The following is an 18,507-nucleotide window of genomic DNA, read 5'->3' on the forward strand; positions in this document are numbered from 1 at the left end:
TTGTTTGTTTTGATTTTGGGAATAATGGTAATGCATATCTTTATTTTGAGTATAGTTAAGATTAGATTTATGTAATCCGATCATTAGGAATATATGGATCCAGGCTGATTAATATACGTATATGAATTTACCAAATTGTGTTTGTACTCACGATATTTTAGGGAAGATCCGAGATCTGTAATTCCAATAATAATCTTTTAGGGATGTTGCAAAAAGTAATTAGTTATATTTTTTGGGAAGATCTGTTTTTCGTAAACGGTTTTTTTTTTTTAAACCCGACCCGTGTAACAAAATTAGGAAAGATCCGATTTCCGTAATCGGTTTAAATGCTTAAAAAACCCGACCCGGGTGACAAAATTTGTGACACAAATTTGTACTACCAAAATGTTAAGATAGATTGTTGTACACTTAGCAGTAGTAAGCCTTTGAGAAAAAAAAAACAAAAAATGTTTTTGGTGGAATCGTTCATTCCCTTTCTCAATATTTTCTCATTCTACTCTGTTGGTGCAAGACATGATTGTAGATTTCATCTCTTCTTTGCTCAACGATGCTTCAACAATAAGCTGCAATTAACCAAAACAGTCCAAAAAAAAAGACTGAATCATCCAACATTCATAAACAACAAACCATTATATAGATTAGAAGCTTTCTCTTTCTTTCTTTGTTTTACCTCTTGTACTCTATTTCCAGCTCGAGCAAGCAATTTGTATTGGTTCTCAAACATTGGAGCCATGTACACCTACAAATAGAGACACAAACGAAAACATAACCACTAGAGATGTTAGATTCCAGACCCAAACATACAAACTTTACATTTATCGCTAAGAAAGTCACAACAGTCTTAAGTCTCTGCGCTTTGGTCTGTTGTTGGATGTTTTCGTGGTTAGTATAGATATTTAGGCGATTAAACTGTGTACCTGAAACGTTGGAGCAAGACCCGGGCTCAAGAAGAAACGGCTTTTTGAAACTGACTGGATTCCTTCAACCATTTCCAGCTCTTTGATCAGAGATTCCACATCAGGCCACTGTAGAAGAAAGTTTTCAAAAAGCCCGTAATAATGGTTTGATCAAAAAAGCCAAAAAATGTCTTTAATACCTCAGCGTCGAGCTCAGCTGCTTGTAATCGTCCCCCCAACTGATCATTATCACCACCAACTACAGATTCTAAGGCTTCAGTTAGAGGATCAGGCTGCATAAATACATCAAATGGGTTTAGATTTATATCAAATGAGTTACCAAATTGCTACAAGATAATTTTTTGAGAGCTCTTTCTCACCGTGATTTCTTTTAAGGACAAGAAGATACGTTCAAGAGCAAAATCTAGCTGGTGCACTTTCGCTTCCACAATCTTATAACACCAAAAAAGAAACGTTTTGTCAAACAGTTTTATTCCTTAGCAGAGTTTATGATAGCTCGAGATATTACCTGACCAATCTTGAAATACGAAGCAGGGTCTAAAGTTGCATCCCACGAAACTTCGGACTGGTGAACCAATGCAGGTACACCTTCTAGCTGTTCAACCAGACTTTTTAGTGTTACACAACATACTGTTTTCTGTTCTTGCAGTTCTATTAGCAAGAAGCTACTACAAACATATAATAAACTCTGATATAGTACCTCACAGAAAATACCAAAATAGGTAATTTTCTTGATGCAGCACTTCACAACATCCCCAACACCAAGCTTAGCCATAAGATTTCGTTTTTTCTCAACTTCCTCTTCATTTTCTCTCGGCCTCATCGAAAATATAAGCTTCCTTGTGTTTCGATTAGCCATAACAACATTCACTTTGATTTTCTGCATTGTGTTAAAACCTTTAGGGAGGAAACAAAGCATTCCCATGTAAGATAATAAAAGTTACAAGACTTTTTTTTGTCAAACCTGGCCAACAAAAGATGACAGGAACTTCTGCTTTTCTCTGTCATATACCATAAGAAGATCCTCCAGCTTCATATCAGGAGAAACTTCTCCATTGATCGTTGTAGCGACATCAGAATCTAAGCTTGAATTTGGAGATGGAGCTTTACTCGTGACATCTTGACCTCCAATTACTCCAAGGTTTTGTCGATACAATGATGGATCTACACCTTTTCTTCTTAACCATGATTCAAATGCGAGAAATTTCCATTTTGCTGCTAGGTTCCGGTAAGGTAAAAATCCGATCAACGATCCATATGAAACCTGTAAAAAGGGTTTGATGAGAAAAGAATACAAATTAACTAACAAACAAAAAGGACATGAAACCCGAAATGAGTACAGATCTTACTTACAGCAAAGCCTCTTGTGCTCGAGCTTATTAGCTCAACATCCGCGCGTAATTCTGTCTTAACTAGAGACTCTGCCTTATTCCAATCATTTTCCTATAAAAAATCACACAAAACGAGTTGGCATCTTATCTTATGAACGAATAAATAGTAAAAGAGTGTTAGTTCTGAACCTCCAAGGAAGATCTGGTAGGAGGGCCCTTGAGCTCAACAGAAACTTCACGACCTTCATGGTTCACAATTAACGGTTGTCCACTGTTTGAAACTGATGGCTCTGCAGATGACGGATCTAATCTATAACAGAAGTAACTAGTCAGTCAAAACTGGAAGAAAGGAGAAAGAAAGGACGATTCCTCAAAATCAAGATACTAAACCAAAATTAACCTTTGTGGTTTCCCTTGTAAAGAAGCTTCTACGATGGTTTGAGACATTGGTTTCGAAGGAATTCTCACGAGTAGATCACTGTTAATGGTATTCTCCTCAGAGGGCCCCGAGGACATCTCGCTGTTAAGCTGCATTTCTTGATAAAACAACAAACATATGAATCAGCTCCATGTTAGCCTATTTGTAAAAGGTCTTAGTTGATCTATGTACCAGTTGGAATGGTGTTATTTTCTGTCTCTGATGATTCCGCAGCTCCGCCTTCACTATCTCCAACTTCCTCTTCTACGTTCTCAGGTGCTTCTGGCTCCTGAACTGAGTTGTTTTCTATCTCTGATGATTGCGCAGCTGCACTATCTCCTACTTCCTCTTCTAAGTTCACAGGCACGGGCCTCGCTTCTGGCTTCTCCAAAAGAGTGTAATCTGAATATATTCCAGCTTCTTGGTCTCCTTCCTTCATAGTTAACCCATCAGAGAGAAGCTTATCTTCAGCACTTTCGTCTCCCATATCCACGCTCACTGGTTCAGGTTTTCTCAACAGTGTCATGTCACTAAACCTCTCATTCTCCCTCTCATTCCTCATTTTAAGAGTCAGATTCGGTTTCAACCGCAACTTGGACTCCTCATCATCATCACCATTACTAACATAAAACGAACTCGGTTTTCTCAATATAACATTAGGCAACCTCTGCACCTTAGGAGCAGCAAGTGGAGGAGCAGCAGCAGCCTCCAGTGGCTTCTTCAGAACAGGGTTTGGCTTCTTCACCAATGGCTTTTCGAACTTGACTCCGTCTTTCAAAACAGGCTTTACCAATTTCAGTCCATCCAGGGAACTAGATTTCTTCTTCTCCTTATCCTTTGACCAATCCAATGGAATCTCTTCAACTTCAGCGATTTTACCCTTGTTCTTGTAGAAAGATTTCTCAACTTCATTGAAAGTAGCCTCTGGATTCACTTTTCTAGCCACTATCTGTATTAAAATTTCACAATTAACATCATCAACATCAAAACAAGAACAAGGGTACTGAATTTTTCATACTCAAAGCTATAAATTTTTTTGAATTTTTCATACACTCAAAGAAACGTTTTTAAATAAAGAATCCAAAGCCATAATTTTTTTGAATTTTTCATACTCAAGGAAACGTTTTTTAATAAAAGCATCTCACCTTAGCCAAAGTCAATTTGGGGTCTTCTCCGAGTAAACGTCCGAATTTGAGCTCCATTTGATCCCATTCGTTGAGCTTAGGCTCTTCCCTTTTCGAAGCAGAAACTAAAAACCTCTTCTGTTTAGCTAATAGAGTATCCCGGTCTCTTCTCACTCTAACCCTAGAAGGAAACAAAGGGAAGTTTCCGGCGAAGGAAGCAACGGACGTGGCGGCGGAAGCGGAAGCGGAAGAGGATAAGGCGAGAACGTCCATTTCCCGATTAAGCCGAAAGATAATAATTTATCTGAATGAGAATCATGGGTTCGAACAAAAAAATCTCGACTTTAGTATATAACTCGAGTGAGACAGTGGCTCGAGACTCTGGCTTCTCCACTACCGTTCTGTGTGGAGTATTGATACAGAGAGAGAAGAAATGGCTATGGCGGATGAAAGAAGAAGGAGCATCCTTTTTATCAGTTTAGCTTCGCAATTATATTTCGCTTCCTCGTTAAACCACTGAGGTTATGACACGTGGTTGATAATACAAAAATAGCGATTGCATTTTTACGTTTTCCCGTTCTTTCATTTTAGAGATGCACTTCACGTCGTTTTTACTCTCCTTGAACGTCAAACCATTTTTCTCACACAGAAGACGTAAATTCCTTTGAAAACTTAGGGCAAAAGTGTCATTTAGCTGACACGTGAAAAAAAAAAAAAAAATGTAATCATCTTGTGGGTGGTTTGACGTTCCGCCCGAACAGCGGTTTTATACATTATACACTTGTCGCTCTCTATATAAATCATCTTGTGAGTGGGTGTGGATCATGGTTTTTACGGCTCCTCGGACAGGTTTTGGATTTTTGACGAATATAAAATTCTGATAACGTTTTCTATTTTCACATGCTTTAGTAAGATTCTCGAGAATCCCAATCATATAATATCCAAATGGTGTAATTTTTTTTTTTTTTTTTTTTTTTTTTGTATTTTACAGAGAAACGTCATTTTGTTGCTTCGCTTTAGCCGTTATTATAATGCGACCTATTATTCTGATATGGATTTCTCTTGCAATAATTTTTTCTTTTCTCTTACAATCAATTATAACGTATAGTTTCGTTATTTGTGTATATATTTATATTTTATTGGACTCAATATATATATAAGTAGATCAAGCGTACACGTGATGTAACAAAATTTGTTTAATGTATGTATTGAGCCAAAAAATCATTGAAGAATTGGTTCTATCATGTCACCTTTGCAAAAAGAACCCATGGAATCCATGAAAACTAGGTTCGACTAATTAGTTATCTATATTATATTATTTCACAAAAAGAAAAAAAGAAAAAATATTTAACCAGCATTCAACACGAGTGCACATCTAGAATTGGGGGAAAACATCTACTACGGGAAAACATTTAAAATAATTCTGTCCAAGTTAGTTAATAATATATGTGCCAAAACATGTAACCGCACGCCCACAGTTTTACCCCCATCTTAGATGTAAACATGTAACATGGGCCATCTATATTATAGTTTCAGCCTCTTCTTCACTTCAACTTACACCTCAACAAACTCCAAACACTTGTTTCATAATCTTTCTAATCCCCTAAACACACCCGCAAAGGTTTTCTTCTACTTCTTCTTGGATCCTTTTCTACAACCCAATGGATGTCTTTATATCCGAAGAATATGTCAACCGCCGGAGAATGGAGAAAACAGCTGCCTCCACTGCCGGCAAAGACATGATGTTCGGCTCTGGTTCAAGCAAGAGACCGGATAAGAGAAGCAGTAGTAATCCTCGGATGTCGGCATCTCGGCCGGATAATGAGTTTCTCGTCACCGGTGGTGCATGTGTTTATGAGAGTTTTGTGTTCCACTGCTTCTCGCCGTGAAAACCATCAAAGCGTTCGAGTTTAAGTGTTCAAAAGCGCATATGCATGGGCAGTTATTAGTTGTAGCTCTTGTATGTCTTGGGTTTAACAATCTACTTAAAATTAGTATGTTGTTAATTTATAAATTCACAAATCACAACTCTTCGGTAAACATGAAATCTGAATGATGGTGTGATTCACAACTATAGAATAGACAAATTAAAGAAATGTTAAATAAAAATTGAAATAATTTTTTTTAATGACATGATTACTTAAATCATCGAATAAAATAGCAGTATGATAATAATAATATAAATTGGTACAAGCAAACGTTTAGAACTACAAAATTGTACAATTGCTTGCGGAATCAAAGTTCAAACCAATAAATAATAATGGAATTAAGGAAAAAGGTTAAAAGGAAAAAACTCTGACCCAGTCGAACAAGCTAATGATGACTGGGGGGGCTATTTCGAATAGAACGGTTGTGTTTGGTCTTACTGGTTTGCGTTGTTAAGATAAACCAGTTTGTGTTGAAAAAATTGGACTCGTGTTTTGGTGAGGTGTGCCAGGCTTTCGCAGTAGTGCAAGACGAAGGCGACACGTGAGAGTCCAATCAGCAAGCTGACATGGTGAACTCTCCCCCATAAAAAATAGAGTTAATATCGTGCAGGTCGATGACCCACATATCAGATATTAAACTGATAAGAACAGATACTACACTTGATCTTAGCCAAAAGGCCGAGAAAGGTATGATTTGCCCGATCCCTCCTGAACTGCTTTTATATCCCTCGTGTGAGACTTTGGAAAACAACTCAAATTAACAGTAATCGAGGATTTAAATTTCCGGCCCAAATTTAATTATTGAGAATTAGCCCAGTTACTGAAGCTAATTGTATAGTTAGATATTCATAACAAAATACAGAACATGTTAGCTATTGATCTCCATGTAGAATTTAAGTTACTTTATAGTTTGAGTAGAAGTAGTTTTGGTATTTCAAAGTCAACTCAGAGTTAGTTTATAGTTTGAGTAGACTGTAGAACGATGACTCCATCCTCGAAACACGAAAATCTTCCCTAAACATACTGTATTTGCACCATTCTTCTATTAGATATTTTACGATTTTTGTTTGTTTTTTTTTTTTTTTTGGATATTTACCTTTTCTCTACGCATTTTAGTGTATACAATATTTAAACTTTCTCTTCTACATTTCCTTTTCTATCTTTGGTAAAAGCCTTGCTTTGCAAGCAAAAAGCTCAAACAAACTTGAAGAAAACCTTTTAGTTCTCCATCACGATAACGGCGGTGATGGCGGATCTCTTACCACCGCCTACGACGGAACAAGCCGATGAGAAAATTGATAACTCGAACCTCACTTGTCGTGTTGGATATGAAGATGTCGATATAGAAGCTTACAGTTAAGTATATATCATAAATGGCTTTGCCGATCGATCTATGGGTTTCTTGATCAGTATGTGTTGAAAAACGAAAAATTGTTGGAGATATCCGATGAGAGTCTGGCTTCATACATGAGTATTTTGTTGTCGTGTTAGAGATATTTAGCAGTCTTGTGTTGTTTGTATTGGCCAAGTTCGAGCACTTTAGGCTACCAGATTTACCCAAACAGTAGAAACTATCTAGTATGGTTAAAATTGTTCAATTTGATCCGGATTTGCATTCAAAAGTCTGTCTTTCTTGGTAGTCAACAAAAGTCATTTGTCAACTTCTTGTAACCAGTTTTCTTTTATTTTTGTGCAGATATTTTAAACCGTGATTATTTCAGTTGTTTACATTTGAACTACTCCGCAGCCTTTTTGATGGAAAGTTTAATATCAGGTAATTGTGTTTTTTGTTTACAGTCATATTTGCAAACAATTTTTTTCTTTTCCTTGTTTTTATTTGGTGCTTCTCGTTAAGCCCGTTTATTCTTGTGTCAAACAGTTCAACGATGGCGCCAGGAACATATTATGGACTTAGTGCCTACAACTTGAACACAAAGGTAGTAAACTATTTGGATATCAAAAGAATGATTGTGTTATTGGATTAATGTTTAACTGAACTCTCTTTTTTTTTTCTGAGTGTTTTTGTTGCAGCTCGCACTTACTGGAGGTGTTACTACTGATGGTAGACTAACTGCGACAGTGAAATACGCTATAACTGATAAGTTGACTGTGAGGGCATATACAAATGTAAATGGTTCAACAGATTGCGGGCACTAGGCGCTCATGCAACGTCTAAACGGCTGCCTCGACCGCCCATAGATCTCGTTTTAGTTTTCTTTTAACTTCATAAATTTAAATTTGTTAGTTTTATCTTCATATACATAGTTATAAACGTTCATATATTGTTTGATATGAGTTAAAAAAGTCCATTTTTTGTTTACGATTTATTATTTTCATATTTCTAAAAGATATTTATATATATAATTTTTATCTATCAAATAATTCTTTATATTGTAAAACGTCTAGGATCTTCGAGACCGTGATTAGGTGTTGTAGGAGCTAGACATGCTTGCTTTAATACCTAGCACTTTCTTAAACATTAGTTGTAACTAGAGATAATGTAGTTATTCAATGGTGTATATTAGCTTGACAAAATGTGTTTTCTTACAATATTCTTTTCCAGCTAATAAATGAGTCACGTTTGTCCATGACAAAAGTCAGCTTAGAATACATGGTGAGGAAATTATCTCTGTTTTAAGGTTTGCTATTTTTGTGATGAACGTTTTGATGAATAGTTTCTTTAACTTAATTTTTTTTGGGCTCACATTCCTATCTGTAGGCTCTAAACTACAGAGCTCAATTTAAACTCGGGAGCAATGGCCTAACTGCAGCTACATATATCCAGGTAAATTTGCTACTCACAGTTCTGTTCTAAGCTTTTTCAAATCTTTCTAATTTGATTTCTGACATTAGCCACTATTATTAATTGTTTTTGTACTGTAATTAGTATTTGCAAATTCTTTGTATACACAAAACCTGAAAAAAAAATAAGAACTTGGTGTATAAAAAGATTATGGCAACAGCCAATAATACGTCAAATCAATAACAATTAGCTCGCAAATACAAAAGAAAAAGAATAGACTATTCATAGTTTACTGTAAAAAGTTGTTCTTTTAATTATTGATCGTTATTTTGTAAAAGTTGTTTAATTATTGATAGTAATTTTTCAGTACACCCTGTCTATCTTTGGGTGGTGAGGTCTTTTGCACCAATGTGCCTCAAGAGTCGGGTGTAGGTTATGCTGCAAGATACGAGACTGATAAGATGGTAATGTTTCTTCCAAGTCACTTTATTAGACAGCTTACAAACCCGATATACGTAGAAAGTGTCATATTTTATTAGGATTTTTTTGCCATTTATGCAACGTTATTCTTTGTATATAAAAGAAATATATACATGTCGTAGAATTTTGTAATACGTTATACAATCCGTCTTTTTACAATCAAGTTTGTAAAATTTTAATGAATAATATATTAAATCAAAGAGTCCAAACCTATCTATAAAATTTGAAAAGTAATGTATATGAGTGTGATAATGTTTAGAAGAGTCTTTGGGTGTGATTCGTCATTGTTGGTCGGTTAGACTCGGTTAAAACCATTTTGTCAACAAGTAAAGTAATATTAGTGGAACCAAAGGCTAAATGATAACCGGTTTTAACTGAACCGTCCCATTAAACCGGTTATAGAAGCATATCAAACCGGTTATCAATCATCTGAAGATTTTTAGGTTTCCCAAATAATTCCATTGATCTCCCTTCCGTTCTTCCGTTCTTCCGTTCTTCGTATCGTCTTCGTAGCTTTTGGTGCCATTTATATTTTTCCCTCTTTCAAATTCTTTAATCTGGGTCATGAATGGATTGGTTCAGACACGTCAACTCCGAAGGTCAGGTACTTTGAGAACTGCTTTACTCTTGTCTTGCTGCGAACGAGACTATTCTGGTTTCAGCGATAGGAATCTGTCTTACAGAGAGAGATTGAGAAGTGGGCTTTTAGATATTAAGGAAGATGATGCTGTTGATCTGTTCCAATCCATGATTAGGTCTCGTCCTCTTCCCACTGTCATTGATTTCAATAGATTGTTTAGTGCTGTTGCCAGAACAAAGCAGTATGATCTCGTTTTAGTTCTCTCCAAGCAGATGGAGTTGATTGGGATTGCGTATGACTTGTACTCTCTCAATATTGTCATCAATTGTTTCTGTCGGCGTGGTAAAGTTTGTTTCGCTTTTTCTGTTTTGGGGGAGATCCTGAAACTTGGCTACGAGCCTGACACTATCACATTTTCAACTCTACTCAATGGCTTATGTCTCAAGGGCCGAGTTTCCGAAGCGGTTGAGTTAGTTGATCGAATGGTAGAAATGGGACATACGCCCAATGCCATTACAATCAGCACTTTGGTCAATGGACTTTGTCTCAATGGTAAAGTCTCTAAAGCTGTGGTTTTGATCGATCAGATGGTGGCTAATGGCTGTCAACCCGATGAAGTTACATATGGACCGGTTTTAAATGTGATGTGCAAGTCCGGGAAAACTGCCTTGGCCATGGAGTTGCTCAGAAAGATGGAAGAAAGAAAGATGAAGCTCGATGCAGCCATATACACTATCCTCATTGATGGGCTTTGCAAAGACGGGAGCTTCCACGATGCACTCAACCTTTTCAACGAAATGGAAGTGAAAGGTTTTAAAGCAGATGTTATTACCTACACCACTCTCATTAAAGGCTTTTGTAATGATGGTAGATGGGATGATGGTGCGCAGTTGCTCAGGGATATGATCACAAGGAGAATCACCCCTGACGTTATTACCTACACCACTCTCATTAGAGGCTTCTGTAATGCTGGTAGATGGGATGATAGAGGATGGGCATGCGCCAGACGGTTGTACATACAACACTCTAATCCGAGCACATCTCCTAGTTAGTGATGTAATCAAATCAGCTCAACTAATCGAAGAAATGAAGAGGTGCGGGTTCGCTGCTGATGCTTCGACTATAAAGATAGTTATGGATATGTTATCTGATGGTAGATTGGACAAAAAGTTTTTGGATATGCCTTCTTAGAATGTTTTCATCTTAGAAAGAATTGGTCATAGAGTAGTCTTGAGGAAGAATGGATAGAAAGAGTTGAATAGGAGGAAGATGCCACACGACGACACCGTTTCTTACCTTCTTGTAGGCTGCGTTGAGGAACCATATGAGTCTATGACCCAGAATATTGTTGTGTTTGTATCTTCTTCTTTTAGTCTACCCCTGTTTCGGTTCTGAATTATTCTTTGAAATTTAATGTTAAAGAACAAAAGTTATAATGTCTCAAGTATCAAAAACATATTTGTACTAGAGTCGTAACATTTGCAATGTACCTTGTTTAAACAACTCTCAAAACACTAAACAGCGCTCTGAGCACTTGCAAATAAGATACAAGAAAATCAATTTCACAAGAGCAACCTTTCTCTAACTAGCTTTGATTGAGCTGGTTTAATCGATAAGTTTTCTTTTTTTGGTCTGTAAGCTCCGTGTCCCATTGCCCTCAACTGCTTCATTACTGCAGTGAGGGTGTCGAAGAAAATAAAAAATCTACGTGGATTCATCCTTGTTGAATCAATTCTGATTTTTTGGGGCCCACATCACATATGCCTCGTTCTAATTTTTGTTTTTGTTTTTGTTTTTTTTTTTTCGAAAAAGAAAAAAGGTTAGGAGAGGGAGACATGTGTTGTATTCTTATTGAAAAGTAAGATTTTGAAATTTTTTTTTTTACCTTATTATTTCAAAATTAATTATTATGTAGTAAATATTTTTTTTATAAAATAATTTATATATCAAAATTCAACATTTTTTACACACTATAAATAGAGACTTGGTTCATTTTATTCCAATACAAAAAAATTCATCATTTCTAATATATTTTCAAATTCTTCTCTAATAAACTCTTGTTATTTTCATATTTTATAATTTTGTTATATTAAAAATTAGCTAAAAATATAAAATTTCAATTTAAAAAATAATAATGTAACTTTTCTTAATTTTAGTTATTATTATAAATGTGTTGTTATCAAATTAAATAAAAATAAGAATATAAAACGAAAATAGTAGGGTAAGGTGTTGAATTTTATTAAATAAAACTATTGGAGAGGTTAAAATTGATCTGGGCGTTGAATGATCAGGTGAAAGAAAGAGAAATGATTTCGAGTGTTAAAATTTGAGCTGGAATATGTTGTCAAGGCCGAATATAACAAAGCTGGGATTCTGCTTTCTCAATCACATTATGCAAAGTCTATCATAGCTAAAGCTAATATGGAAGACTATAAACCAGTAGCGACTCCGGTGGATGTCAACTCCAAGCTCACAGCTGAATGTGGAGAAAAGATTCATAATCCAACAGAGTATCGAAGCTTAGCAGGAGCTATGCAATATTTGACATTCACTAGGCCAGATATCACATATGCGGTACAACAAATTTGCCTGTTTATGCATAATCCCAGAGTTCCACACTATCAAGCGTTAAAACGAGTCATCCGTTATCTTCAGGGCACACTGACCCATGGCCTGCAACTTTATAGAGGGACAATCGGCTCTCTCACTGCTTATACAGACTCAGATTGGGCAGGTTGCTCAGACACAAGACGCTCAACATTGGGTTATTGTGTATATCTAGGCGAAAACTTAATCTCTTGGTCATCCAAACGCCAACAAACTGTGTCACGTTCTAGTGTCGAATCCGAATATAAAGGAGTAGCTAATATGGTAGCTGAAACTTGTTGGATAAAGAACCTCCTGCTGGAAATGCATATACCGATCCGATCTGCAACGTTGGTCTATTGTGATAATATCAGTGCAATATATCTTTCAAACAATCTGATTCAACATCAAAGGACTAAACATATCGAGATTGATCTCCACTTTGTTCGGGAGAAGGTGTGCCTTGGACAGGTGAAGGTGCTACATGTTCCTTCTTCATTGCAGTTTGCGGACATTTTCACCAAGGGTCTACCGACTATGTTATTCAACGAATTCAGGTCCAGTTTAACCGTCCGGTGTTCAGACGATTTCACTGCGGGAGGGTGAACGATGGTCAATATTAGGTCCACAAAACTCTCCTCAATAACGGATCAACATAAGTTAGAGATCTTCTCTGATCTTCTCCGATATTCTCGAGGGATCAAATCTCTTTGTAACTAAGTAGTCTTTATATAGAGTGTAATCTTGATTTGTAAAGGATGAGGAAATACAGAAGACTTTCAGCATGCATTGAAATTAAAAAATATATATATGGTTTATTCTGGTTCTTTATTTTAAAGAATTTCAACTATAACTTTGTAAATTTCAAAATATCTAAACCTTTTTAAAAATTTAAAATATTTAAACTTATAAAACGTTAAAGGTATTAATAATATTTAAACTTATTAAGAAGTTTAAATCTTATAAGTATTTCAATTTCTATAAAAAAAAATCTTAAAACATTTTAAATTTTAATAATATATTTAAATATTTTCTGCGGTATATTACGAATTAAAATATCAGGATTATATAGCATAACATGTTTGAGTAGATAATAATATAAATTTAAAATATCATTAATTTGGTGCTACATGGGTTAATAAATTAATGCTGGTTAAATAAAAATATGATATGTCTATGACATGTTTGAATAGACATATCTAATTAAGGTTGTTAAATTAATGTTGTAACAAAAATAAAAATATGTGGTATACTTAACAATCAAAATACAATTACATAATTTTAAACATTAAAAAAATCAAATAAAATTAACAACAACAAAAATTATTTTTTTTTATCAGATAACTTAATCTGCGGTGTACTGCGGATCAAAATCTAGATATTCCCGAATAGATCTTACAAGATAGATATAATTTCCACGTCATATTCAGCATATGATTTCATTGCATATTGTTTCATCCAAAAAAAGAAAAAAAAAACTTTTAAAACAAATAAAACAATCACATATATAATACTTTAAATAAAAATACAAAATAAACAAAAAAATTTCAATATATGCTGTGTAACACGGGCCGAATTCTAGTTCTAAACTTATTTTATTTTGTTGTATTGTAATTTTATTGTACATTGTTTTGGTATATGATAAAGTTAATTTCGTCAACTATGTAAAGCCTTTTAGCTAGGTTGAGCAATCAGCATGTCCAAAATAAATAGTCGGAAAGCCAATAATTAAACCTTTAAAGTTATGGCACTAATTAGGCCAACTAATCCTATCACCAAGGTTCGAATATTCTCCTAGCATAGGGTTAACAATATCCGAAGACTAAGGGGGGTATTCGCTAATCTTAATTTACACATTTTCCCCCTAAATCTCTGAACAAATTAATTTTTGTACCGACCATAAAGATAAATTATCTTAGATAATGAAGAAGCGAATTAATAATTTAATTAATAGACACAAATAATATTTGTCAAATATGATAGCGAAAACCGAAAAAGTAGAAGAACAAAAAAAAACCATCGTATCTTTCTTTTAAAAATTGTGCTTTTTAAAAAAGGGAAAACAAAAAAAAAATAAAAATCAGTTGGGTCATTTTCGAAGGTGTTGACGTCTCCACATACTTTATATTAATTCTTATCCATCTTTATTTTTCTTTGTATTTTTACTTATTCATCTTGGTGAACGTAATATATATATATATATATATATATATATCACTACGTTTGATAATTGATGATTGTCGAATACAAAAACAAGGTGAAATATGATTTAATAGTTTCAAGTGTTTGCTTAATCAATTACGAAAGAAAACAAAGTAAGCACGTTACATTTACGGAAGCAACCAAGCATGCATGATGCATCCATTAATAAAAGAAGGCGAATTAGATGCTCGTTCGGGGAGCATCGAAGCTCACTTTAAAAAAAAAAGATAGAACAATTTCTAAATATACTAATACTATTTTAAGTCTGATTTGTATTATTCTTTTTCCATGTAGTTGTTTATTTTTTTAACTTTTCACCGTTGCTCATGAACCTCTTTCCAACGACATTTTACACCGTTTTTAAACTCCGAGTGTAAACATCCTGCCGTTTTAGCCAACGATTCAATGACTTCCCTAAAAACTCATCTATTTCCATTTTCTGATTTGCAATTCCGTTTTAATTGTCCTTTAAAATAATACTAATACTCCAACTTTGGTCTTTCCAAATTTAATCCACTACCTACCCAAACCACAACAATAAAACGACACAAAGCATACTTTAATATGATTTATTTTTTATTGTCATTAAATACATCTACATCAACCGACGCACCATCTTAAATCTTATGATAATCAACATAAATAAAAACGGTATTTTTCAAATATTTAAAACTCTTTTATACTGGTGGTCAAATTGGTATACTGCATTAAACTATAACTTGGTGGGAAATCAAAATTTCTTTTAGTAACAAAGTGGAAAAAGAAGAAGAATATGGTGCGCAGTTGCTGAGAGATATGGTGCGCAGTTGCTGAGAGATATGATCACAAGGAATATCACCCCCAACGTTGTCACATTCAACGCCTTGATTGATAATTTTGTGAAAGAGGGAAAACTTCTAGAGGCCGAAACAATGCACAATGAGATGATTCGACGAGGTATAGCTCCTAATACTATTACATACAATTCTTTGATAGATGGGTTTTGCAAGGAGAACCGTCTTGATGAGGCAAACCAGATGTTGGACGTGATGGTTAGCAAAGAGTGTGATTCTAATACTGTGACGTTTAATATCCTTATCAATGGTTATTGTAAGGCTAAGCGGGTTGACGATAGTTTGGAACTCTTCCGCAAAATGTCTTTGAGAGGAGTGGTTGCTAATAGAGTTACTTATAACACCCTTGTCCAAGGGTTTTGCCAATCGGGAAAACTTGAGGTTGCCAAAGAACTCTTCCAAGAGATGGTTTCTCGTCGTGTTCCTCCTAGTATTGTGACTTACAAAATTTTGCTGGTTGGGTTGTGTGACAATGGGGAAATAGAAAAAGCATTGGAAATATTTGAAAAAATACAGAAGAGAAAGATGGATCTTGATATTCGTATCTATAACATTATTATTCATCGGATGTGCAATGCTAGTAAGGTGGATGATGCTTGGGATTTATTCTGTAGTCTACCTCTTAGAGGAGTGAAGGCCGATGTTAAGACATACAACATAATGATTGGAGGACTGTGTAAGAAAGGGTCACTGTCTGAAGCGGACCTGTTGTTTAGAAAAATGGAAGAAGAGGATGAGCATGAGCCAGATGGTTGTACATACAACACACTAATCCGAGCACATCTCCGAGGTAGTGACATAAATACATCAGCTGAACTCATCGAAGAAATGAAAAGGTGCAGGTTCGCTGCTGATGCGTCCACTATAAAAATTGTTATGGATACGTTATCGGATGGTAGATTAAAGAAAAGCTTTTTGGATATGCTTTCTTAGAATTATATATGTATAATAAACATCATTGCTTTCTCAGAACATTGAAAGATAATAAAAGTCCTTCAAGTGGTCTTTTCTAACACAATCCTGGAGTTACATTATTACATATAGCAGCATTTGATGTATACACAACATGTTTTCCTTCTTTAAGAAAAGCTGATCGTCCCACACCAAAGTACAGAACCATTCTTCTTCTTTAAAGTCAAAAGGGCTTTGAGTACAAACATTTTCGGCCCAAAAGTCCAATAAGAACGTGAGTAGCATGATTTACACGTGACTTTACTTAATTGAAAAGGTCCCCCTCCTCCTCAAAATATCTCTTTTTTTTTTTTTTCGATAATCCAAAACTCTCTGAATCGAATTGAAGAGAGAAAGAAAAGAAATGAGCTACGAGAAAGTCCCACCGGAATCGTATCCTCCTCCAGGTTTTGTTCGATTCGACTCCCTTAGCTTTTTTTTTTATTTCTTTTTTCTGATTCTCTGATTTTTGATTCGATTCTCAATTCTATTTTTGTGATCGGACGAATTTAGGATACCAATCTCACTATCCACCACCGGGTTATCCATCGGCACCACCGTCGCATCACGAAGGATATCCTCCTCCACCTCAATCTCACGGAGGATATCCGTATCCACCACCGTCTTCGCGTCCTTACGAAGGCGGTTATCAAGGTTACTTCGCCGGAGGAGGTTATCCTCATCATCATCAGGGACCTCCGCCGCCGCCGCAGAACTACGATCACTGCCATCACGATCATCACCATTACCAAGATTCTGACTCTGGTTGCTCTTCTTTCCTCCGTGGCTGGTTCGTTTCTCTCCACTACTAACCTATATTAACTCTCCCCGCCTTTTTAATTACTTTCCGGTATCATTGTTTCCGTTTATACTTGATTCTTTTGTTTTGTTTACTCGATTCTTGTTAACTCATTTGTGTTGGTTCAAAGCTGTGATTGAGCTTTATGTTGGCTTCTCTTTTCACAAAATTGATTGATCTGTGACACTTTAGGAGCAACGTGTGGGGGTTTAAAGGATCACTGGTTAATGTTGAACCAAGTGTTTGTTTTTTGGTTAATGTTGGGAATGTTGAGAATACAGTATGTTTTGATCAAATGATGCTGATCAGAACCAGATTCCCTTCTGTGTATGTTAGTTGAATTTTGGACAACTACTAGGAAACTCTCAGACTTGCGTTCCTTTTCATTTTGTTTGATGGCCATCAAATCGGAATTTGACTGCTAGAGATTCGTGTATTAATCCTTAGATTTAGTTCTTCTAAGGAAGGTTCTGATGAGTTTAGAGCTATTCATTCATGTCTAGACACCTTTTTTACTGTTCATCTCGTGACTGACACTCCGGTAGTTGAATTTTTTTGGACATGATCGTTTTACTTTGCAATTTATTTAGTTTCTCTCTTAAGAACTACCTAATGGCCCATTATTTTAGATTCTCTTAACCCCAAAATATATGTACTAAAAAGTCTTTAGATAAGGTAGAATTTTGAATTCCTAGTGTCTATTATCTTCTGCACAGCTTTTCTTATGCTGCTCACTCTAATGAAACTCTTTTATATTTTGAATCGCAGTCTCGCTGCTCTCTGCTGTTGCTGTGTGTTGGAGGAATGCTGCTTCTGAGAATGCCCGTCTCTGCGGATTTCGTCATTTAAAAGTCAACATTTTATATCTCCAATCAAAACATATACCATAACTCTCTATGTCTTCTGATGTACACTACTATATCATGTTTCGTTGTCTGTTAATGTTTGACCTCTTTGTTTGAGAGAGTGCGCGCTCCTCCAGATCATGGATGGATGGATTAGACAAAGTAGGTTTCTTGTGGATGTTCTTTGTAATTTTAATATGATATTTTGGAAAACATAGTTTTGCTATTTTATCCAGATTTCACTTCTTTCAAAGGGCTGAATTATATCGTGATAATAAAATGCATATCATTTATTAGTTATTCCCTCTTTGTTCGTTCAATTACAAAGTTTGATAAACGCAACCTACATTGAAGGCAGATCAAAACAACAGCAAACTATGAGCACAAAGAAAATGTTGAAAACATATCAAGCTTTCACAGAAATCAGTTTATGTCTGAAGAACCTAAAATTGAAGAAAGCGCTAAAACAAAATGCATGCCCTAAAACAATATCAAATGCATGCCCTAAAACAAAAACAAACATGTACCATTGAGAGGAATCCTAACATATGGCGGTGCATTTTTTCTAGTCCCAATCACTGTTCGGTAGAGGTAAAGTTTATCAACCTTCTCTCGAGCTGGAAACAAAGTACAAGAGGTTAATGAGAAAGATGTGTGATCTTGGTTCATTCTCGTTTATGTTTTGTACCAATCCAATATGCAATTGTTCCTCATCCATTGGTTCCTTCTCGTTTATGTTTTTTTCTTGACCAATATGCACTTGCTGCTCC

At 35.4% G+C, this 18,507-nt stretch overlaps 5 protein-coding genes and 1 non-coding gene across 6 annotated transcripts; 4 read left to right on the forward strand and 2 right to left on the reverse strand.

Annotated features, from left to right (window-relative positions):
• Nucleotides 1-357: 357 nt before the first annotated feature.
• LOC104771738 (uncharacterized) lies at nt 358-4,528 on the reverse strand. Its single transcript, XM_087508433.1, has 13 exons — nt 3,812-4,528; nt 2,859-3,615; nt 2,649-2,784; nt 2,438-2,558; nt 2,271-2,360; nt 1,882-2,181; nt 1,618-1,797; nt 1,426-1,512; nt 1,277-1,348; nt 1,097-1,189; nt 918-1,025; nt 671-739; nt 358-563 (listed from the first exon to the last, which is right to left on the reverse strand). Exons 1-13 carry the CDS (start codon nt 4,061-4,063, stop codon nt 489-491), a joined length of 2,340 nt encoding a protein of 779 aa, XP_087364559.1. The 5' UTR covers nt 4,064-4,528; the 3' UTR covers nt 358-488.
• Nucleotides 4,529-5,300: 772 nt separating this feature from the next.
• On the forward strand, nt 5,301-5,830 carry LOC147946600 (uncharacterized). The gene has a single exon (XM_087499427.1). It carries the CDS (start codon nt 5,452-5,454, stop codon nt 5,677-5,679), a length of 228 nt encoding a protein of 75 aa, XP_087355553.1. The 5' UTR covers nt 5,301-5,451; the 3' UTR covers nt 5,680-5,830.
• A 383-nt stretch (nt 5,831-6,213) lies between these two features.
• Nucleotides 6,214-6,409, reverse strand: LOC147946601 (U2 spliceosomal RNA). The gene has a single exon (XR_015596070.1). It is a non-coding gene; the product is annotated as a U2 spliceosomal RNA (small nuclear RNA).
• Nucleotides 6,410-9,374: 2,965 nt separating this feature from the next.
• On the forward strand, nt 9,375-11,024 carry LOC109130237 (uncharacterized). Its single transcript, XM_019239691.2, has one exon. The coding sequence runs from the start codon at nt 9,506-9,508 to the stop codon at nt 10,571-10,573; it is 1,068 nt and encodes a 355-aa protein (XP_019095236.1). The 5' UTR covers nt 9,375-9,505; the 3' UTR covers nt 10,574-11,024.
• A 4,076-nt stretch (nt 11,025-15,100) lies between these two features.
• On the forward strand, nt 15,101-16,075 carry LOC104771721 (uncharacterized). The gene has a single exon (XM_019239694.2). The coding sequence runs from the start codon at nt 15,128-15,130 to the stop codon at nt 16,073-16,075; it is 948 nt and encodes a 315-aa protein (XP_019095239.2). The 5' UTR covers nt 15,101-15,127.
• Nucleotides 16,076-16,355: 280 nt separating this feature from the next.
• On the forward strand, nt 16,356-17,990 carry LOC104771785 (uncharacterized). The gene is made up of 3 exons (XM_010496367.3): nt 16,356-16,500; nt 16,607-16,883; nt 17,661-17,990. Exons 1-3 carry the CDS (start codon nt 16,458-16,460, stop codon nt 17,707-17,709), a joined length of 369 nt encoding a protein of 122 aa, XP_010494669.1. The 5' UTR covers nt 16,356-16,457; the 3' UTR covers nt 17,710-17,990.
• Nucleotides 17,991-18,507: the final 517 nt, after the last annotated feature.

This window comes from Camelina sativa, chromosome 3, assembly GCF_030686135.1.
Source record: "Camelina sativa cultivar CO46 ecotype springtype chromosome 3, ASM3068613v1".
In the NCBI taxonomy this organism is placed as follows: domain Eukaryota; kingdom Viridiplantae; phylum Streptophyta; class Magnoliopsida; order Brassicales; family Brassicaceae; genus Camelina; species Camelina sativa.